Genomic DNA, 22,948 nt, shown 5'->3' with positions numbered 1-22,948 from the left:
TAGCTACCAAGAATTCCATGGCTCCCAGAATCGTTTCTGCCGCAACGCGCCCCATATTGGGAAACCACCTATTTTTCGTTGTGTTGGAGCGACTGCTTTTCCTGTGTGATTGCTATTGTTGTCGTCGTCGCCGTTGTCTCGGCTCACGGTGTTTGCTATCGTCCTACCTCCTCAAGCTTGCGACACCACCTCAGCATCAGCCACGACCATAGTCTCCGAACTTCACTGTAATCGACGCGGCCGAGTGGAGAGATTTCACTGCAAACCAAACCCGCCCCGATGACATCCGTGGTGCCAATTTGGGCCTTTCGTAACTAATGAAGGAAGCGACACTGTCAGCTGACGTCTCCAAATAAAAGACGCAGTCTCAGGCACACCTGATTGCATTGTAGTTTTATTCAAAGGCCCTCTTGTGGAAAGCTGCGGGACGGAGTATGTTATGCCATATTCTAGATAAAATGGATTGTAGAGCACAAAAGATTGCGATCTGAGTTCGAGATTCCATGCAAAAGTCGATCATGGCTTGTTGTATCCAGTCGCATCCCATCAAGTTCGAGACCATCCGCAAGCGAGTGTTCCCATTACCAGCCAAAGGTAGCAGACTAAATGTAACACGCATCAAACGCACCAAAATAAATGGAAATACCGGAAATGGGCAGTCCAACTCAAAGCCAACGAGCTATGCAGCAAAAGAAAAGGCCTCAAAATGGCAAAAGAAATGGACGGGCAGGTGATCGAAACCTGGACCTTCCGCAGACGAAGTTGCAACGAAGATGCAAAGCGGACGCTCTACCACTGAGCTACACGCCCAACGATGGAAATCTTCGCCAACAAGCTAGCCCATGTAGGTCAGCGGGCCTGGCTGGCCGGGGCGGAGGTTGCGGTGGGGTCGTCGCACTCACCACACCTACCCGGTGGGAAAGGATGAGCTGCGGCCGGTGTTGAGTGACATACGGTCGGGGGCAGTTGAAGGACAAGTAAGATGAACGGGCAGTCGAACGGGGGAAGAGCGCAAGAAAGTTAAGACGAAGGGAGGAAAGCTGGTGGTTCTGGTTTTGGTGGCGATTGGCGACGGCAGAGCGTGGTGACTCGCACGGGGTCCATATGAGACGGAATTTCGACGTTGAAGACGCAGTCAAACGAAATCCGGCAAAATGATAAAATAAAGATAGAGCAGAAATAGGTGCAGGTAAGGCTTGATATATCTTTTGAACCTGGTCATGTCAAGGAACAAACGAAGAGTTAGATGTTTTCTCGCTTGCTTGCAGTTCTCGTAGCAGCAGTCTCCCGCGTGGCAAACGCGAATGAATACCTGCTAAAATCAACGATGCAGTCACTCCTTTGCCTCGTCCAACTTCGACGTCAATACCCAGTCAAAAAGTCTTGGACGTTTTCCTGTTTCTCCAACGCATAGCACGCTAGCAGCAGCATGAACATCGAGACTGCGCACAACCCAGGTTTACTGGTCGAGAAAATTGGACGGTGCGGCGGCCCAGAAGCCAGCTTGGAAACGTCAGGATCCTTCCTTCTTCCAGGGCCGTTCCACAGTGGAAGGACGGGAAGCTTGGGCGGCGCCCAACGAAGAATTGCCTCATCCACTTTTGAGAGAAACACGACGCCTTTCTTGATTGAACAACCGCAGCTTCAAATCAAGATAACCAAATTCCGTTCGAGAAGCCTGAAGTGTCTCTGTCCTGCATTGCCACACAGCAGATCTCTGATGCACCGTCCGCAGACGCGCAAACTCTCCACTGAGCCCTGCCGCTGCCGCTGCCGGACTCCGAATTTCTTCGGCCCGCAAGCCCACCATCCCTCCCAGGTCCTCATCGAAAAAACACGGCCGCCGCCCGGTAAACGGCACCCGCCTCAACACCAATCCAAACCTCGGACATTGAAAGCCGAGGAGGTCCATCTCATATTCCACTAACCGAACCCATCCAACAAAAGGGAAGATGGCAACCTCAAAACTCCCCGTCGATACCCTGCCCACCTGGGCCATGTTCAACGACGTCGACCTCGTCGACGTCGAGGCGCGCGAGATCCCCGGCTGCGGGCTCGGGCTGCTCGTGAACAAGGAGCTCAGCCGCGAGGAGGAGACCTTCGACATCCCAACGCTGCTCAGGATACCGCACGAGCTGGTGCTCTCCGCCGAGGCCGTCGAGAGCTACGCCAAGGTGGACAAGAACTTCCGCCAGCTGCTTGATGCGTGCGGGCACAAGGTTAGGGCGCGCAGACCTCACATCTCATGATGAATAAGATGAGAATCAGTGTTGCTGACGTGCTTGAGGGGGGAAAAGTCTACACGGCATGATATTTGCTTGTTTCTCTTGACGCAGATGGTGCTGTCGGATAGGCCGAAGACGACTATGAAGGGTGGCGTGTCGACACCGTGGACGGAGTATGTCAAGTTTCTGCCACCGCAGGTGCCAGTTACGACGCTCTGGACTGAGCAGGAACGTGAAATGTTGGTTGGCACATCACTTGAGGTAAGCTCATGAGGCTTTCCAGTCTTGGGCACCCGCTCTTGATGAGCATCACATCATGCCCTGCACCGCAACTGGCCACGCATGCAAACACAAACAAATGCTTCCTCAATATGCCGGTCAGCAAGCCAAGAAGCTTGCGGCTGAAGAAGACTAGGCATACTTGAGGCATACAAGGATCACGTTCTGACAAACAGCCAGTCGGCCACCGCCGCCAAGATCGTCACTCTGACTGACGAATTCGACGAGCTCCGCGAAACCTCAGAAGCCCTCCCCTTCTGGAACGAACTCTTCTGGGAATCCGACAAGGTATCCCTCATTGACTGGGCCCGTGTCGACGCCTGGTTCCGCTCCCGCTGCCTGGAGCTCCCCAAGTCAGGCGAGGCCATGGTCCCAGTGCTGGACCTGGCAAACCACTCAGCCCAGGCCAACGCATACTACGAGGAAAACAGCAAGGACGAGGTGGTGCTGCTCCTGCGACCGGGATGCAGAGTCTTGTCTGGGGATGAGATGACAATCTCGTACGGTGACGCGAAATCCGGGGCAGAGATGCTCTTCAGCTATGGGTTCATCGACCCCGCGTCTGCCGCCGACCGCATCACGCTGCCCCTGGCGCCTCTCGAAGACGACCCGCTGGGCAAGGCGAAGCTGCACATCTTTGGCGGCGCCCCGAGTGTGGAGTTTGACCGGACGAATGGGACGCTCAGCTGGAAGAGCCCCTTCGCCTACTTCCTGTGTCTGAACGAGGAAGACGGCCTTGACTTTCGCGTGCTGCAGGACACCGGGGGATCACGGGAGCTAAAAGTCTTTTGGCAGGAGGAAGAAGTGACCGACACCACGACGTGTTTCGAACAGCACATTGACGGCCATCCCCTCGCTCAGATCTTTCGTCTGAGAGTGGTTACCGTCTTGCAGGATCTCGTCGCCGGCCAGCTGGAACGGCTGGCCACGGGCATGTCCCTGGACGACCTCGACGCATCGCTCAATGAAGGAGGTCTCATTTGCGGGGCGTGCATCACCGCCGCTGCCACGTTAAGGGAGCAAGAGACCAGCCTGCTGGAAGCCGCTATGAAGTCTTTGGAAGACCAGGTGAGTGGTTCGCGCAGTTTCTTCAGCCGTTGGCGTCGCTGTCAGTGTCAGGGCTGCAGTGTAAACATACGATGCTCTGCCCATTCCCCGCCCAAGGCGTTATTCCTCTTTTGAGCCTCCTGCATTCCTTCTGGGGATTCGCTGCCGCTGCCCCAGCATTTGATCTTCCCCGAGTCCCGTCTCAACTGCTTTTGCGTGCTTGTTGTCCTTCCCCCGCGCGCTTGTATGGTGCCAAGACTAACAGGGATGGGCCTCGTTGCCCCAACCTTGCAGAGAACACAACTTCTCGCAGATGAAAACGTGGTGGCTTATCTCGGATCGATGGAAGTTGCCCAAAACGAACTAGTGGAGGCCGAGGCGTCCAATGACGAGGAGGACTTTAGTTAAAGGGGGAGGGATAGGCGAAGCTACGGAAGTCCGCAGGGACCAGTAGCTCAAAACCATTTACGCCCACCCCTCTCGCGTACAGTAGTAATCCCTTTCGCTTATATTCTTAAATAGTTATATACATTTTCGCCCTATTATAGTTAATTAATTAATTAAAGTTTATACAAATAATTAATATTTTTTAATTTTATCTTTAGTAAGATCTAAAATATTAATATCCTCTTTCTATTATATATCTATAAATAACTTTATATTATTATAACTAAAACTACTTATTTTACTATGAATAATTCTAACTATTATAAATAATAAATTAAAAGCTTACTATTTTACTTAACTTATAGTATTAATTTATCTTTAATTTTAATCTCTCTAATAATTAATTTAATTATAATAAATTTATTTATTTTTATTTATTCTTAAATATTAACTTATATAGTTTATTATAAATAAATAAAGTTTTAGTAGTTTATAAAATCTCTAATTTAAACTTTATAAATATTACCCTTTTTATGTTTAGCTTAAAAATATTAAAAAGCTAGTTTTTAACTTTTATATATATATATATATATATTAAATAAGAAAAATAAATAGAAATTAAATGTTTTAATAATAATAAAAACACTAAAAGTTTTACTAAATATTTATTTTTAATTCTATTTATAAATTACTATTTATTATAAAATAGAAAAATATAGCTTTAATATTATAATATATATATAAGCTATAGCTTTTTATTAATTTAATATTATTAAAATATAATTTGACCTCTATAACTTATATTTATCTTATTAAGAGATAATCTAATTAATCCTAATATAATTTATATAAAAAATTAATTTCTTGAATAAAAACAGAAAACTTTACTTATTAATATAAAAAACTTTATCGATATTAATAATTATATTAATATAGTTTATAACATTATATTAATTAAAATATTCTGTTAGAAAGTAAATATTATAATTGATAAAGATACAAATTTAATTATACTAACTTATTTTATATATATAAACCTTTTAATATTTTTAGAGGTTTTATTTAAAAAAATACATTTATAAATTCTTTAGCTAAATAATTATAAAAGTTTTAATATTTATTGAAAAAGAATGTAAAGAGAACATTAAAACTAAAAGATTTTTTTTAGCTATTGAATAAGAAAACACATTAATTAAAACTAAATAGAAATATATACTTTTAACTAAATTTAAAAGATTAAAAATACTTTTGATATAATTTTAAACTAGAATTATTTATAAATTTTCTATTAAAACTTAAAAAGAATAATTCTTAATACTTTTTATTATTTATAAATAATTTTATTTTGTTTTTAATAATATAAATAGTAATATTACTATAAAAAAAGAAAAAGAAAATAAATTTCTTAATATAACTAAAATTATAAATAGAAGAGAGAGAATAACTAAATAAAATATGTAAGTAAATATTAAAAAACCTTCCTTTTTTATATAAAGCTTTATAGCTTCATATTTAGTTATTTATTTTAATGTATTTCTTTATTATTTAATTTATGTTTAAGCTTAATAAATATTAAGTCATTAATATTAATCCCCTATTGTTATAACTATTTCTTAAATTATAATATTTCACTATAAAGTATATTAAATAATTTAAGCTCTAATTATTACTTATTAAACTAATAATACTTTAAATATTCTTATAAAAAAAGTACTATACAAATCTAAAATATTCTATATTAATATCCTTGAATATAACCTTTTTTATATTAATAATAATATTACTATAATATCTTTATATAACTAAATAATATAAATAAAAAAGTAGTTTTTATATTTTAAGAATCTAAAGCGTTTTTAATCTCTTTAAATCATTCTTAATTAATGAGCTAGATATAATTTTATAGAATTTAAAAATTTAACTAACAACATAAATACTAAAGCTAATTATTAACTATATGAAATTAGTTCTTCTATAAGTAAATATAATAAGCGTTTTGAATTTATATAAATATTATAAAGTCTATATAGATTATTAGTATAAAGATAAAAAGTGAAATAATTTAGTTAAAAATAAACTAAAAATTAAAAAGCTTATATGTCTACAAATACCTAAAATACTTCTAGAATAAGTATATATATAAATGTATATTAAAATATAGCTTCTAAAATTTTTATTTGTTAAAAAATAAACTAGCTTTAATATTAATAACTCTATTAGCTTTTAATCTTAATATTATAGATATTTTTATTAAAGATCTAATAGTTTTAAAACTTGATTAATACTATTTTATTTTAATACTATTTTATATAAATTATAATAGATATTACTAAATCCTTATAATTAAAGATATTTTAATATTTTGATTAAAATAAATAATAAATAATACATAGCTATATTAGCTTAATACACTAAAATACTAACCTATATTATTCTATCATATATATATAGAGATATTAATATAAAAATATATAATATATTAAAAATATATACTAATACCTATATAAATCTTAAAGCTACATAGAAATAATTCACTATATATATTAAATAACTAAGTAAAGTTTAACTTAAGTACTATCTATTCCTTCTGTTAGTATTTTGTTTCTTTTAAATAATTAGATGTTTTATTAGAAAAAACCTTATAATAAATATTATATAAGATATAATAGCTAATAATATAACCTTATTAATATATATATATATAGAGGTATTTATAGCTATACCCTCTTATTATATATACTTCTAGAAGTATATTTTAGAAAAGAATAACTATATAAAAGTATATAACAATAAGTTATTTTAGATTTTAACGCTATAGTATTTTATTCTATTATTATAAAGTTTATAAACCTCTTATTCAAATTATAAACTTTTCTAATTAAAGTATTTAGAGGATTTATTTATTTATAAGTTATTATTTAGAAAAAAGATTATATTTAGTGAAATAAGTTCTTAGTAAATATTAAATAAACTTTACAATAAATATCTTATTATGTAAAATATTATTTAAAAATTATAAGAAAGATTTTAATTTTATATATTTTAAATAGCTAGTTAATTATTATGTAATATAGCTATTAATCTATAAACTTTTTAAAGATCTCTATATAAAAAGATACTAGATGTTTTTATAGTTAAACTATTATAAATAATTATATATATAAATATAATATAATAAGTAGATATAATTAATTCTTCTATAAAAAGAAAAACTTTACTCTACTTTATATTAATATATATATTAGCATATTTTAATATATAAAAAGACCTTCTAGCTAACTTATATAAACCTATATATTATTAATACTAATTTATATATATTATTATGAATTAAAGCGTTAAACTAAGAAGCTTTATATTAAAAAAAAGATATATATATATATATATATATATATATATATATACTAATAAATATAGTGAAATACTTATTTATTCTAAGTAAACTAAGCTTAAGAAGTAGTTTTTAGAGCTATATAATATTAGTAAATAGTGATTAATAATATATAGAAGTATATATATTTTTAGTATTTTAGTTAGTAATATCTATAAGATATATAAAACCTTTTATAAAATAATAGAGGGTTTTAAGTTTAATTAAATAGAAAACTAATTATATAACCCACTTAATATCTTTATTATTAAGTATGTTATTATCTAAATCTATAAGAAGCTATATAACTTAAATAAGCTTAATAAGCTATTAAGTAAACTAAATAGGTTAAACAAACTTTATAATAAAAATAATTAAATCTATATATTTGTACTTCTTAAAAGTATTAGTAGAAATATTTATACCTCTATATATAAAATTAATAAATATTATATATAGTTATATAAAAAGGAATATTATTAGAAATAAAAATATAATTAGCTTTCTTATTATTGTAAAGATAATTAATATCAAGGCTTAAACTAAAAGATATATATTTCTAATAAGAACTATAACTTTTATTATAACAAACATATTCTATTTAGCTTTTATATATATCGCTATAAATATATATCTAAACTTTATTAATAACTTGTAATTAACTAAACTTAAAAAATTAAAATACATAAATATTATTTAAGGCCGCTAGCTTTATATTATGAAATTTAACTAGTATTAACTGCAAAAGCTAAAACAGTCCTCTCACTTTCTGCTAATAACCCTTAGGTTATATAACTATAAGTAGTTGAGATTTAGATATCTTTTTCACCTCTACGCTCCTCTATCAGTCTATTAGAACTTTAAATATCATAATAAGCTTTAACTGTCTTTTTCTAGCTGCCTCTATCTCTATTAGTTTCTTTTATCTCCTACGCTATATTTAATCTACACCTATCTTCTGTTATCTCTTCTGCTGTTTAGACGTTTACGCTATTTAGACGTCTACACTATAAGCTCTACTAAGCATAGCGGCCTTAAGGCCTCTATACTGTCGCGCTATTAGATAATATTTTCTGCTCTGCGGTGCAGTTTTAATAGCCCTACTGCTATTAGCTATACTTTTAATATATATTAGATTCGCCCTTCCTAACTTATTAATGTTTAAGCGATTAGGCTATTTTAGCTATCTTAAAGAAGCTTATAAAGTAATTATAAGTATTAAGATTGTTATTAATAGCTTTAACTATATTTATATTAATCTTGAGGCTATATAACTCTAATATATCGCTCTTATTAGCTATTTTAAATAGATATTTCTAAGTAAATTTAAAGAGAGTTTTCTTTTTAATAAAGAAAAAGTTACTATATTTAGAGCTTTTAATTTTATTATTATTAGTTTTATAGATTAAGTCGTTTAGTGTAATTTTATTTAGCTTATGTAAAGTTACAATAAATAGGAAAAATAGGAAAATTATTATAGTTATTATATACATAGGAAGATATAAAGAATAGGCTTAAAGCTTTATTTAAATAGTTAAATTCTTATATTATAGCTATAAAAACCCTTTAAGCTATAATAGTAAAAAGTCATACTATGAAGTTTATACCCTTAAGTATAAGTTTAAGCTATTATTAAGCTTCTGCTATATTATAGATAACGCCTTTATAACGTTATAAATAACACTTTTATAAATAATAGTATTATAAATAACGCTTTTATTAGTACGTTTTGCTGCTCTGCTACCTACTTACTTACCCTCTTCTACTAGAAATAAGTTAAATTAAGCGTTAACAACTAGTTATATTAAGATTTATTTATTTGCTTTATTAAGATTAAGAATAAGTTAAAGTGCTGTTATTAGGTTTTAGTATTATAAAAAGAAAGTATAAAGTGAACTGTGATACCTACTTATATAGGTTAACTAGACTGCTAATATAAATATTATTTAAGTTTAAAAATTAAATAGAAATAAATAAAGCTTTTAAGCTATATATATAGAAATATGAATAAATATATTAAAAAAGAATAGAGATAAAATATATTCATATTATTAAAATTATAATAACTAAAAATAGTTTTAAAGATATATTTAAAACTATTTTGAGATATAATTAACTAAATTACTCTAAATGACTATAAATAGAAATATATACTTATAGATGAATAAATATTTAGTTAAACTAAAGCTTTTATAGTTATAAATAAGATTAAATAAAAATATAGCTAAAGTTTTAGCTAATAAAAATATATTAGTATTATACTTAAACATATATTAGTAATATATAAAAATTAAAAAATTATTAAAATATATATATATATATATATATATATAAAATAGACTTATATTATATAATAATATATATCAATATTTACTTACTAAATTATTATCTTAAAAAAGAAAATAGAAGCTAGTATAGGTAGGAGATTAATAAATAGCTATTAAGGAGGTCTATATATATAATCAACTAATTAGATATATTTATTTAAGCGAGGGCACTACTATACGCACCCACACCAGCCGTAGCTGTAGGAAAAAAAAGGGTTTTAAGCCACTAGTCCCTGCGGACTTCCATAGAAGCCATGCGGCCGGGTCGATCCCATTCGGCACTCAATCGCCTAAGTGCGAACATTCTCTGTTAGTCAGGCCCTATCGTCGCGGGGTAGTAGTTTCTTACTCATTGTAAGCCGTTACGAAGCAAGGCGATTGGAGAGCGAGAATATGCGAGGACGGCTCGGAGTAATGCGAACGGCCTTATCCTGACCCCCCCTGTAGACTTGTTCGAAACGATGCTGCTGTGTTGTCACTCCGACATCTTTTCGTCCATGGCGCATGGCACATGGGATAGTTCCAACGCCGATCTCATTCTCGACAGGTGATTGAAAAAGACATGGCGAGGACAACCCTCCGATTTACCCCGCGTCAAGCTGTTACCTCGACTTCTCTCTGACAACCTGCGCGATGTCAGGGCCCAACTGATGACAGCAAGCCACAGTGCCGTTACCCGACGTCGTCAGCAGCCACACCCAAATGCGATGTCTCAGTGCAACAATGTCTTCCAATGTCCTCAATGAGGCACGAACGGAGACTTGGCAGCCAACTAACCCTCGTGGCCGTACCTACATTCAAAAGGAAGATCGACATTGCTTGGCCGCGTTCGGAACGGACCTCTCTTAGGATATATTCGACCCGCGATGCCGTGCAGCGAGAGCAATGTCCATGGGAGGAAGGTGGCATTTTGCCTGAAATCAAGCCTTCCCTAGAACGCTGTACAAAGTAAGAAACACTCGTGTTTTAGGCAGGGAGCCGCGGGGCAGCGACCATGCTGAGCTGTGGGAGGGCGAGATCCGCGGTGCACCCCTGGACCCTGTGCAGCTTGAAGGAGTGGATAGGTCTCGCCCTGTCCTTGCATGAAGGAGCTGCCACGCTGAAGCGCGGCAGTCTGCCTTGCATCGCAACAGGACGTCTCAACACAAATGGGATTTTCTGTTCCTAGTGTGCCCGACTTTGCAGCTCAACGGATGACGGGTTTCGAAAGATGCATCTCCCCCGCATCAGCGGAAGGCGGGCTTGGTGATACTGCCGCGCGCCAGTGGGGGTCGCTCCAACGGTGGAGCTGGGGTCGAAGGATTGCGGGAGGAGAGCGTCATCCTCTCCTCGGTCGCCTGCGCTAACTGACCGTGATCTACGGGGTATGGGGTAGTGTACGGGGTGCCGTTACTTGGCTGACTAGCTGTTGCTGCAGCGCAATTTCAACTGTCCTCTTGTCATTGTCTGAGGCGAACTTATCTAACATGACAGGATGTCTTAAATCATCCGATACCGATAATGGCCTCGTTTTGACTTTTCCACGAATACCATTGCTCTGGGATGGGATTGTTTTGGGAGATTTGACGAGACATTTCCGCCTTCTTTCCGAATGTGGACCGAGAGTCTGTGTGAAGATGCCAGGGAGCAGCCTAGTTGGAGAAGGGAAGATGTCGGAGGCGGGCACGCGAGCATTTGGGGTAGAGTAGTTCGCCGTTCAGCCGAAGCCGGTTGGCCCGAGTGCGGAGCGGGATAGGATGTCGAGAATTGTGGCTTGGGGCTCCGGTAGGTGGTTATCACGGAGGACCACTTTGAGAGTAGAATGCGAGATGGTTGGCCTTTCGGACGGTCGACGGCAGTGTCGCATTCGCGGAACGGAAGTCGGTTTCAACGGTTTTCGTGTTAGAGCACACTATCGCAGAGGTGAGTGTTCATGAACTAAAGTCGGGCGATGTGAATCGTCGGACATGGAACAAAATTGAAGAAACGACCGGACGCTGTTGGCGATGAATGGTTGGCAAATCATCGAAAGCTTCATCGTTCAGTAGCACAAGCTTGACAGCTCTTGGCCCTAAGGAATGCGTGACGAAAGAACGTTGTCAATTCCTCGATGACGAGCCATCATCAGATCCTGGAATGGCGACTTGTGTGTCGATCGCCAGAGTGCCGGCACTGGAGTCGCATTGAAGAAGTGCGTGTCTCGGAGAGTGTCATTGGATGCTCAGCCCTCGAACCGTGCGACGACTATCACCGCCAACTATTGAGAGCAAGGTGGAAAGCGTTGATATCTGGCCAAAGAGCGGTAGAGGTTGCGTGGGCCAAGGCAGGCTCAGTTTGGTCAGGCGGCGGACAATTGGTGGCACCAGTGACAGAGCAGCGATCGTCCTCCGATCCGACATATCGCGAAATGGGGCCCCGGAACGAGTGTAACGATGTGCTGATGCGGTTGGTCCTCATCCTTTTTTTGCCCCAGATTTCTCCAGTCCCCCCGTCACGCCAACCCCAGCTTCTTGTCCAACCCTCCCCGAGTACACGAGTAGTACAGGGACGTAGGTGTGGCCCCTTCCCCAGTTTCCCGTGTTCCTATTCTTGCCGAAGATTTGAGGCTTCGCTGCAGGCTTCCGTTTGCTTTTGTGCCTATTTCTTTGTTGCCGAAACTTTGCCTTGAACGGCGAAAACCTGGGGAAAACGGGGGTTCTGGAGGTGTGGGTGGGTTGGTTGAATCGACGCAGGGCCGCATGACTGGCTCTGGGCCGGTTGTTGGAAACAACAGCATCAAAGTGATTCTGGGGGTGGAGCCATTTTCGAGGGCCTAGAGCCTCTGAGAAGTCGTCCCGAGTATCGAGAAGGGTCTGGAGAGCTGGAGAGAGCCGGAAGGTCTGGAGAAGGAGGGTAAAATTGGCAGATAATTCCCCGCTTCCGGGGTCGAGTGGTGTCATGGCTGCGTTTGCTGGATGGGTTTTTTGCGTTTAGCGTCGTGGATTGGGCCAGGGTAGCAGGCTGGTTGGCTGGGAGGTTTGGGGGTTGTTGTCTGGAAGCCATGTGTGAAGGAGCCCGCGTATCTCTTGCGTGTTGTCTAGTGTCTAAGGTTGTCCGTTAGACGAGGGGAAGAGGAGCAGAAGTAGGTGCAAGGTACGATGTGACTCGCGAGGTGGTGCAGCAACGTGCAGTTGGGAGGTGGAGTGAAGGGCATTTGGATCGTGGCGGAAGTGGTGTGGTGGTGATACTCGCTGCCGCTGCTGCTGCTGATGTGCTGCTGTCCTGCTGCTTCTGTATGTCTGTCTGTACGTCCAGTCCAGTGTGAATGCGACGTCCCCGGTGGTGTCCTCCGGTGCATGCTCGCTAAGGTCGAACTAGCGCAACGCAGCCTGGAGGTCGACGGCAGACCGGGCGATGTACTGTGGGTTCTAGGCGCCTTCTCGAGTACAATTACCTCGACGTGATTGGCTCCCCTCACCATGCTTAGCGTGTCGTCCCTTCCCACCCCGAGTTTCCCAACAGCAGCAACCAGCAGGACCCCAGGGCTGGTTCCCCCAGATTCACCTTCAGCGGGTCGCTCCTGCCCTTTCTTCTCCCAGTCCAGCGCCAGTCAAGGACAAGGCAATTGCTAGGCCGGTCCGGTGGTGGCCCCCAAGTGCCCTCCCACCCCAGTCCGTTCCGTTCCCAATCCCGGTACAGGCATTCACCATTTTCATTCCAATGAGGAATGAGTCGCTGTTTCTAAGTTTCCAGCCCTCACCCCGGTCGCTCCATCCAGCGGTCTCTCTCCCGTCCACCTCCCGGCCACGGGGTCTCTTTTAGGGACTCCACAGTCTCACGTTCCTCCCACTGTCGACTTCCACTTCTTCTCCCTCTTTTTCCCTCACACACCCCAACATCCTTCCTTTCCTCAACATCTCCAGTTCCTCCACTTGCCTCTGTCCGTTGCTTCCGAGCACCAGACTTGTGACCCTCTCCACTCTTGTTCTTTTTTGTTTCTTGCTTGGAAGATCTGGGTTGTTCTCGCGGACCTGCTTTTGACCTGTGGCCCTTTCCGTGACTAAAAAAGATACCACCGTCTTATCTGCTATCGCAAACGCAAAATCGACCACGAAATTGACGACCGACTTTTGTTCTACGCCCACCTGGAAATCTGATTGTATGGGAATGGTTGAACCGCTTCACGCCTCGCGCCGAATCTGAACGTGTCCACGACCGATCGAGAACGGGAAATCGCCGAAGCCTCCGGGCTACACGTAAACCGCTACCGACACCAAACATAACACATCGCATCCCTTGGACCCCAACCAAAGTGAACTTGAAAGAAAAAGAGGAGGACAACCGCCAACATGCCCGGAATTTTGCCTATGAAGGTAATCAAGGTGGGCACCAGCTCCCAGAGCCGCATAGCCCAGGCCTGCGACCGGTGTCGAAGCAAGAAAATTCGCTGCGACGGTATCCGGCCAACATGCTCTCAATGCGCCAACGTCGGCTTCGAGTGTCGCACGAGCGACAAACTTAGCCGTCGCGCGTTTCCCAGAGGCTACACCGAGTCGCTCGAGGAGCGCGTGCGCCAGCTCGAGCTTGAAGTCAGGGAATTGAAAGATCTGTTGGACGAGAAGGACGAGAAGATTGACATGCTTTCGCGAATGCACGGAAACCACAGTAGCCACCGCAGTCCGTCCGCGGCCGCCGCGTCGGCACATTCGCCGGCCGGGTCGGCCACGGACGGGAGGGAAAAGTCGGCGTCACCGCCGAAGGAGGATACTTTCCGCGTTCAGGCGTCGCCGTTGCTTTTAGGCGTTGAGAACTCCGACTCGTACTTCATGGGCCCGTCCAGTGGCCGTGCCTTCATCGGTCCGTAACCCCCGCACCGATCCGAAGCGTCCAAGCGAAAGTGCCGTCAATGCTAACATGAGAAAACAGAGGCCTTCAAGCGCAAGATGCAAGAAAATGGGAAATCGTGCACAGATTTCAACCCCGAGGCTTTCCTCCACATTCAAGGATGCCATCCTCTGACGCCAAAGTCGCCAGACCAAGCTCTGAGAGTCCCCCCGCGCCTATTCTCGGATCGCTGCGTCAACGTCTACTTCCAGGAATGGGCACCGTTGTTCCCCGTGTTGCACAAGCCAACCTTCCTGCACATTTACGAGGAGTTTGTGTCAGACCCGGAAAAGGTCAAGAACAACCACAAGATTGCGCAGCTGTACCTTGTCTTCGGCATTGCGGCTCTCGGGAGCGACCAGCCTGACTACGACCAGATCGCTGTCTGCGAGCAACAATGGCAGCGTGCTGTTGAGGCCGTTCTCATGGAGAACACCATGGTGACCCTTCAATGTCTCGAGCTGGCCCTCTTGTACTGTATCGTCAGAGCGGATTACAAGCGCCTGCAGCACTACAAGGGCATCGCCGTGGGTCTGTCGCACCGCCTCGGTTTGCATCAGAGCCAGAAGCGCTTCTCATTTGGCGCCCTCACTATTGAGACACGCAAGAAGGTCTTCTGGACCCTCTATACTCTTGACTGGTGAGCATCCTCGTCCTTGATCCTTTCTGTGTTACCTCCACTGACAACCGCAGCTTTTCTGGTGCTATTCTTGGCCTGCCAAAATTGCTCAAGGAAGACGACATCCATGCCGAATACCCATCAGACACGGACGATGAGTACGTCACTGAGAAGGGTTTCCAACCAACTTTGCCCGGAGAGTACACTCGCCTGTCCAGCGCGCTCGCTCTGTTCCGCTGCTGCCGCATCCTTGCGAAGGTTATGGAGAAGAACTACCCTGCAGCGACATCTCATGAGCTGTCACTGCAGCAAATGTCCGCCATGGAGGCCGAACTCGATGAATGGTGCGAGTCGCTGCCCGCACACCTCAAGCTCAACTTCGTCCAGGACAAGCCTTCAACCGATGTCACTGGAAGCCGATCGCCTCTTCTTGCCCTCGCTTACTACTACACGCGCACTCTTATCTACCGCCCGGCCGTCGGTTCCTCGCTCGGTCACAAGGCTGCGCCTGCGCTCCTTTCCATCGGCGAGTCAAGCAAGCACATTGTCCAGATCGTACAGCTTCTGGAGGAGCGCAACATGACCTTCTCGTTCTGCCTCAACAAGACGGACACACTTATGTTGTGCGGCATGACCCTGCTCTACCAGAGCTTCGAGTTGAAGCAGGATAGCAAGATGATGAAGGATGTCGAGCGCCTCGTTAACGGCGTCATGAAGATCCTTACGAAAGCCAAGGCACCAGGTTCTTTCGACCTGAAGCGCGTCGCCGGCATGCTCGTGAGGTTGGATGAGCCCGTCTCCGCTTCATCTCAACAAATTTCCGAGACTTCCATGCCTGCACCGCAAAGATCCTCACCTCCCGCGGCAGGGAACAGGAAGAAGTCTCCACAGCAAACCCTTGGCCGTCTCCCCAGCGCGGCCGCTAGTGAGAGCGATTTCATCCAGCAACAAGAGAAAATGCGTCGCATGACGATGCCCAGCATCCACAACCGTCCGGAACTCTACCGCTCTCGCTCGCGACCATCGTTTGACAACCTGCCCCAGCAACAACAGCATGACGTCTCCGCCGCCCGCCGAGAGCAACATCGGCTTTCGATGTCGCAGATTGCCAACCGCGTCAGAATGAGTGGAAAGCAGAATCTTGACTATCTCTCCCTCAGCAGTACGCCCAACGGTTCTTCCCCGCCATCGCCAACATCAGCGCGCCTTCAGCAACATCTGTTGGCAGCGGCTCACCAGACTCTATATAACTCGCAACAACCCCCGCAAAAGATCGCTGGTGTATCGACGACTGAGTGGGAAGCGTTGCTGGGTTCCATGGATGGTGGGCTGAATAACGTGTACGACGCCATCTACGGCGGTGGTGCTGGTATGCCGCCGATGAGCGATACAACACCCGCGTCCACGAACCTGGACAGCTGGTCACCAGACTCTTGGGACCTGGCGAGCTTCAACATTGGCGATTTCGGAACCAACCCTGCCCCGCCGCAGAGTGTGCTGAGCGTTAGTGAAGAGAGCTTGAGTTCAGGCGAGGATCTGGCGAGCGATCTGAACATGAGCGTCAGCAGCTTAGAGTACCGCAACGCGCTATTGGCGTCATGTTCAGGGAACAATGACGGACTATTTGAAGGATTAGATGTGAACTATGGGCTATGATCTGAGAAGGTTTGGTGAAACATAAGAGCGATGACGACCTTTTGAATGTTAACATTTAGTCAGCGGCGTGAGGTTGATTTTCTGATGGGTTGGCTTTGGACAAATAGGTGGGATATGGGTCTACTTAGGATAGCGGATGAGAATCTATGTTTTCATGACTGTAAGATTGAGCATCCTCGTCTAGCGTTGCTTGAGTACGTGCGTGGCATGATTATGTCTTTCGTTGCTATCGTCCTTCCATGGGTTCAACGCGTCACTCCATAGCCTCGAGTGAGGACGCGGTACGCTCTGCCAAAAGCCTGTTTGACAACCAACCTGCTCGACTCTTGATCGAAGTGTCTGAGATTCGATGTCTAGATGATCACGCCAGCCAGTTGGGCACTCTAGTTCGAATAGCGGATTCGAACGGCATTACCACTGGCGGACTCTTGTGAAAACCCTGTTGCGCAAACCACAGGCTCGCTGGTGGGTGAGACAATTGATCGAATCGCACGTGCCTGGGGATTGCCTCAGGCTGGGTTGAAAATGCAGTACATTAAATTGTGAGCCACCGACAATAAATCTAGGTGATCCTCTGACGGTACGTAGCGATTAGCCACAGAACCCTCCAACCATCGAAAGTCGGGTCCGTTGCCTGTGTCTCTAGAGCTTTCCTGTTCCTCCACCCTCCTAGCTCCTTTTAACTCAAGCTACGAAACGGCAACTAGTGTGAGACTAACATCCACGAATATTTTCCTTTGCTTCTCTGGTATGTTGAATGAACTCAATGGATTGACTGAATGGTATTAGCAAGTACTGGGCCCTCTGTCTCCTATTCCGGATTGACTCGGTCCTGTGATGCTATGCTACGTCTTTTCACCTCGGCGGCAGTACCTACATCGCTGGCACCACGGCTCTCGACATCTTCTTGAAATGTCCTCTCCACATTACCGGTGCCAGTTCTCCTCAAGCTCCGCACAATTGCGCCCCAGCTCCATTTCTCGGCAGCCCGTTTAACCTCGTCTGTTGTTGGGTCTTCTACCTCATCCTCCTCCGCACTGCTTCTCTCTTTCTCTTCCGTACTCCTTCTCTGTTCCGCCATTGTACTGCCTCTCTGCCTCTCTGTTGTACTGTTTCTCTGTTCGTCTACCGTATTATCTTGTTGCCTCTCTGCTGTACTGTCTCGCTGTCTCTTTGCCGTACCACCTTCAACCCCCTGTGCATCTTTCTCACTCTTTTCTCGCATGTTCTCATGCTTTTGCTGGTTGGACTCCTTTGATGAAGAGTCTTTCAACCGTGCCATCAACATGAGTATCGTTGCCAGTACCACAAATCTCAATAATCTTGCCTTGAACCCCACCCATCTATCAGACAATTCCTTCCTAGCTCGAGGGGAGTCAATGAACTTGTACCCAACCAATCCCAGCAAGGTGATGGTCAGGGTTGAAATTGCGGTGAGAATCATGCTGACCAAGGTTTTCCCCGCGGGTGATCCACTTGTACTGAAAATACCAGTTGCGAATCCCAACGGCAGGAACACTACCGTGACATACGTGAAGCGCTTGATATCTTCGGAGCGTCTGAGGTCCAAGTCGTTTCGCAAGATGTCCAACCAAGTGCGCATGTGTTCGAGATCCTTCGCGGTCGACTCAATCAAGTTCAAGACCTTCTTGTGGTAGCCTCTGAGGTCTCGAATTTGACGATCATTCCGAGCAACCCACTTTAAGATGTCAACTCGATGGCGGCTTTCGTCGTTGAAGGTCCATCGCGGCCTTTCTGCCTCCCGAGTTTTGGCTCGTTGCAACCAGACATCGATTATTCCTAAATTTTGGGCAAGGTTTCCCTCGAATTTCCGGAGGCCATTCTGGAACTCTTGAAAGCGCTGGCTCGCAATGAGGAAGCCGTTGTAGTCCAGTCTTTCCACTTCATCATTCCCGGTTGGATGAAGATTTCCCTTCGTGGCATCGAATGATCTGCGCATATTGTCTTTTCCCTTTTCGAGGAGTTCTTTCGTGGTCTTCAAAATTCCGTCCGCTGATAAGTTCATGTCTGAAATCATCACGTCGAAAAGCACCAGCTCCAGAACTCTGCGCTGCCTAACTGCTCGGCGATGCATCAATAGTTTAACCTCGTATTCCTCGATGATCGGGGTTTCATCATCCTCTTCCTCGCTAGTCTCAATCTCGTCATCGCTCACATGCGAAATACTTTTCCTGCTGGTGTTCTCCGTCCGGCGATCATCACTGCCGGTTTCGCTGTTGTTCTCACTCTGAGTGTCTCCTGTCGGGCCTTCATACGTCTAATCTCTTGACGGGTCGGCGAGCAAGACGCGACACGTCCAGTATCGATCAAAAAAGTCGCCTTCGAAACGGAAGCTTGCGATAGCTTTTCTAACGGACGTGATTTTTCCGCATTCCGTAAGGCCTGGAAAGATGATGTTGTTTCCCTCACCTGTGCTGCTGCCCTTTTTCTCCTTCTCTATTCCACCTGAGCATATTGAGTAGAGAGATAAGTGAAGTTGTGTCTCCCATGTGTTGAAAACCGTGCTAGTCTCCTCCCAAAAAGAATTATTGTAAGACTTGTGCTCATCAAGGAAATGTTCGACTGCCTTCTGTTCTTGTACCTCCTTCTCTGAGACAGTCAAGAGACATGGCATGTTCTCAGATGGCTTCAAGGATTTGAAAAACCATATTCTCTTTTTAGCATGATCGGGGGCTCTTCCTCTGGCTACAATATTTTCAATCTCAGCTTCTGTCGAGAAGAATTCCTTGTCCACAAGCTCGGAAAACTCCTTATTCTTCACAGACTTGGGAGAATTGAGCTTCAGCAAATCCAATTTCGCCCCAGTAAAGCCTTTGCTGTCTTGAGCAATGATTGAACTGGCCTCACTTTGGTCTTGAACAACCTGAGATCCAGCGTCTCCGATGAGTTTTTCCTGTGTATCGTCCTTTTGAGACTTTGCTGGGACGAAAAATGATGGCATATTATACAGCCACTCGTCTTGAAGCTCCACAATGTTCTTTACGTTCACAGAATTGTTGAACGCAAACGCATCTTTCATTGAGCATTGAAGGAGAATCTCGGAGCCTTTAAGTCCCAATTCCTGGTCACGGATTTCCCTTTTAATATTGGAAATCTGGTTTCCAAGATACAAATCTATCGGACTCTCATCTTTGGATATTCGGTTCAGCGGGCCATATTCTGGCTTCTGGTAGAATGTCGATTTGTCGCTCAAATCCGAGCAATACTTCCAGAGAAGGTAAGGTACTTCGAAAGTGTTTCCCCAGTAGGTATCCCGCAAGAGTTCGTTATCGTAAAGGACCGGCTCATGGAGCTTGTCTAGCTTTCCAGGGAAAAGCCCATTAGCCGAAAAGCTGCTGAACAAAACCGACAGAGCCTGTTCTAACATCTCCTGCTTTGATCGTAGATTGATAGACTTCTGCAAGTACCTAACCATAATGATTGACAGAGCGAATCTTTGAGGGTCTTCCCACAACATGTCGTCGTTGCTCTTGTGGTGTCTTTGACATTCGATGGTGCTTTTCCAAACACCGATCTTGTTGTGCCAGATATCGGATTTCTTCTGGTCCGGTCTGCCCTTTTCAGTCTTCGAAGTATCAAACAACCCGAGTTCCATGGCGCGGAAAAGCGCAGAATCTTTCGAACGCAGGAGGAATCTCGTTTGGAAAGCACTCCGTCCTACAGAAATCATGCGCTCTCCAGAGACGGGGTTTCGAGTGGTGAATCTCTTGATTATGTTCTTCTGAATACATCCTGAGGAGTAGTCTTTTGATGTCCGGGGACTGGCTCCCAGAGCCTCTGCAGATTTCACTGCCTGCCAAATCAGTACGTGATCTGTGAGATAAAAGCTTCGCGTTGACGCTTTGTCGTATCGGGGAAATGCATAGACTCCCCGCTGGTCAACTTTTTCGAGTTCTTCGATCCAGCTATCCACGACGTCTCTAATGACTTCCTTATCGAGCATATGGTCTCCAAAACATCTTTGGAAGTCGCCTGCCTTGATCAATTGGAAAGGGGTATCAACAAGACATCTTCCAGGAAGGTACTTGTTCTTTTTCCAACCTTTGATCTTCTTTCCGTCGACCCATTAATGGGGACAAAAAGGCTCTCCAGGCATGGCTGCCTTGTATAAAAGCCATTTGATGTGACCGTAAAAAATGCGCTCGATACGTTTGCTCATTACACAAATGTAAGGAGCAGGCGACTCCAAGTGACATTCACAATTCAAGGCCGTTAATGGCTGCAGGGAATGCAGGGATCTGAAATGTTCGAGAGCCAGTAAAAGGGTCTGAAAAGCATAGCTATTTGCCACGGTCTTCGTCAATATGTGAAATGCTATGGGAGGAGACCTTTTCGACTTACAAGCTAGCCGCTGTGGTCACTCGATGGCCGTCAACATCGCCACACGTGAGAGCGATTGGTGGTCCTTTATCATCCGGAGCTTTGGGCACAGGAACACTGCGGACAGACATGATGTGATCCAAATTTCTTCCCAAGAAGAAGTCCATGGCAGGGGTGTTAGCCAAAGGAGGACGTGAACAGGGCGTAAGCAGCCGGTTGGTAGTATCGGAAACATTGCTCCACAATGCTGGCGTGATTTCAGGGCTTTCATTCTTCGGTACGTAATCGACCCTATATGCAAGGATGATCACCTGAAAACGATGGTCTGGGTCATCCTGAGTCTGCGATTTGGGTGCCGTTGACTTTCGTCGAATCGAGTAGACAGAACCAGAAGCACCATGCTTACTTTGGCCGCTGGCAAGTAGCCCGTGAACTTTCCGATCATATCGTGCGGACTGTTGATCTTGGGTAGGCTGGTGATGTTGGACAATCTGTTGGTTTTGAGTAGGCTTTTGATTAACAGGCTGTTGGTCATGAGTAGATTCTTCGTTTTGAGCAGGTTGTTGATCATGGGCTGGCTCTTGGTTTGGAGCAGGTTGTTGGCCCTGAATAGGTTCTTCGTTCTGAGCAGAGCATTGATCTTGGACAGGTTGTTTATCTTGAGCAGGCTGATCGCGGGCTGGCTGAACAAACTCAAGTGAAGGTTTGCCGAATGAAGTCTCCTCGTCTAATGCCTGTATACACAGAACCGGTTTCTTGTCGCCATTCTCATGCTCCCGGATCAGACTGTTCCCCCGGATCTCATAGGAATAGACCTTTTCGTTGCATACCCCGGCTTCATTGAAGCTGTTGGCCTCGTCAATGAAGTCGAGATTCCGAATAAGTAGATCAGGGGTGATTTCCAGAGGCAGCATTTCGGTTTTTGTCCCAGAACTAGTCTGGAATATCTGGTAGAGTGTACCCTCGGAAGCTACGTATTTGACTGTGAGATTGACTCCCGAGTTACACGTTCTGTAAAAGATTGGCCATCGATCATTGATCATGTCGTCAGTGAAATAGTCCGAGCAGAATGAATCGATGGATAGTCCGATCACATCACTGGGAGAAGGCGTGGATTTGCTCCAAGAAAGGAGCTTCTCAAGACGCTTTTGTACCAAATAGGGCTCCAGCATTTCTGGGTGATCTATACAGAAACCGTGTCTTTCCCCGGGAAAATGTTGAGTGATCCGCAAAAGGCTACCAGATGCGCTGACGGTTGCAGTGAGGCCCTTTTCATCTCCGAACGAGTAGTGGCTCTTGCGCTGCCTACCCGTCGCAGCTGCCTTCTCCATGACTTCCGAAATCTTTGTTGTTGGATCTGCCATTATCTTGGACTTTGATAGGATTCGGCCTGAGTGGCGAATAAGAAGTAAGTTCTGTGTTTAGGAAGGGCGACATGCCTAGCACAAGGGCGATGGCATGACCACAATAGGCGAAGAACTGGGAAATCGATGCCTCTCAATGACGGTTTTGAAAGAGGGAAAGCCCTGGAACGCTTAACACAAAGGGCACCGCATACACCACCGTAGATATGACTTATTGCGGACCCTGGGAAGCCGAGTCTAGGAAAAGGCAGGGTAAGCACGCTCTCATTATCTTCTGCGTGGCATTGCTAAACGGCATTGCAGTCTTATCTTAAAGGAACCTTCGGATCGGGTATGCGACCCGTGCTTGAATTTGAATGAGAGGTTGGTAGCTGAGACAATATATGCATGCAGATGACCAGCAGCTCACCTCGGGTAGCTACGGAAGCTTGCTACTTTTGCTAGCAGGTGGTGCTTCTTTTGGTCCATTCATCACCCGATCAGTCTAGTCA

General features: G+C 43.7%; 3 protein-coding genes across 3 annotated transcripts; 2 read left to right on the top strand and 1 right to left on the bottom strand.

The window, feature by feature from the left end:
• Positions 1-1,952: 1,952 nt before the first annotated feature.
• On the top strand, positions 1,953-3,959 carry set8 (SET domain-containing protein 8; the record flags this gene model as incomplete). Its single annotated transcript, XM_037328346.1, has 4 exons — positions 1,953-2,219; positions 2,337-2,486; positions 2,685-3,572; positions 3,846-3,959. 4 exons carry the CDS (start codon positions 1,953-1,955, stop codon positions 3,957-3,959), a joined length of 1,419 nt encoding a protein of 472 aa, XP_037172862.1.
• A 9,983-nt stretch (positions 3,960-13,942) lies between these two features.
• On the top strand, positions 13,943-16,752 carry CGCA056_v013101 (Transcriptional activator protein acu-15; the record flags this gene model as incomplete). The annotated part of the gene is made up of 3 exons (XM_037328345.1): positions 13,943-14,450; positions 14,520-15,117; positions 15,171-16,752. 3 exons carry the CDS (start codon positions 13,943-13,945, stop codon positions 16,750-16,752), a joined length of 2,688 nt encoding a protein of 895 aa, XP_037173363.1.
• An 811-nt stretch (positions 16,753-17,563) lies between these two features.
• CGCA056_v013100 (uncharacterized protein) lies at positions 17,564-22,007 on the bottom strand (the record flags this gene model as incomplete). Its single annotated transcript, XM_037328344.1, has 4 exons — positions 17,564-19,011; positions 19,183-20,566; positions 21,500-21,776; positions 21,838-22,007. The coding sequence occupies 4 exons, from the start codon at positions 22,005-22,007 to the stop codon at positions 17,564-17,566; spliced, it is 3,279 nt and encodes a 1,092-aa protein (XP_037172864.1).
• Between the last annotated feature and the right edge of the window lie 941 nt (positions 22,008-22,948).

The sequence above is a fragment of the Colletotrichum aenigma genome (assembly GCF_013390185.1).
Source record: "Colletotrichum aenigma strain Cg56 chromosome Unknown KSG_Cg56_contig09, whole genome shotgun sequence".
In the NCBI taxonomy this organism is placed as follows: Eukaryota; Fungi; Ascomycota; class Sordariomycetes; order Glomerellales; family Glomerellaceae; genus Colletotrichum; species Colletotrichum aenigma.
The sequence above is the reverse complement of the archived record's forward strand: the minus strand, read 5'-3'. Positions and strand labels throughout refer to the sequence as shown.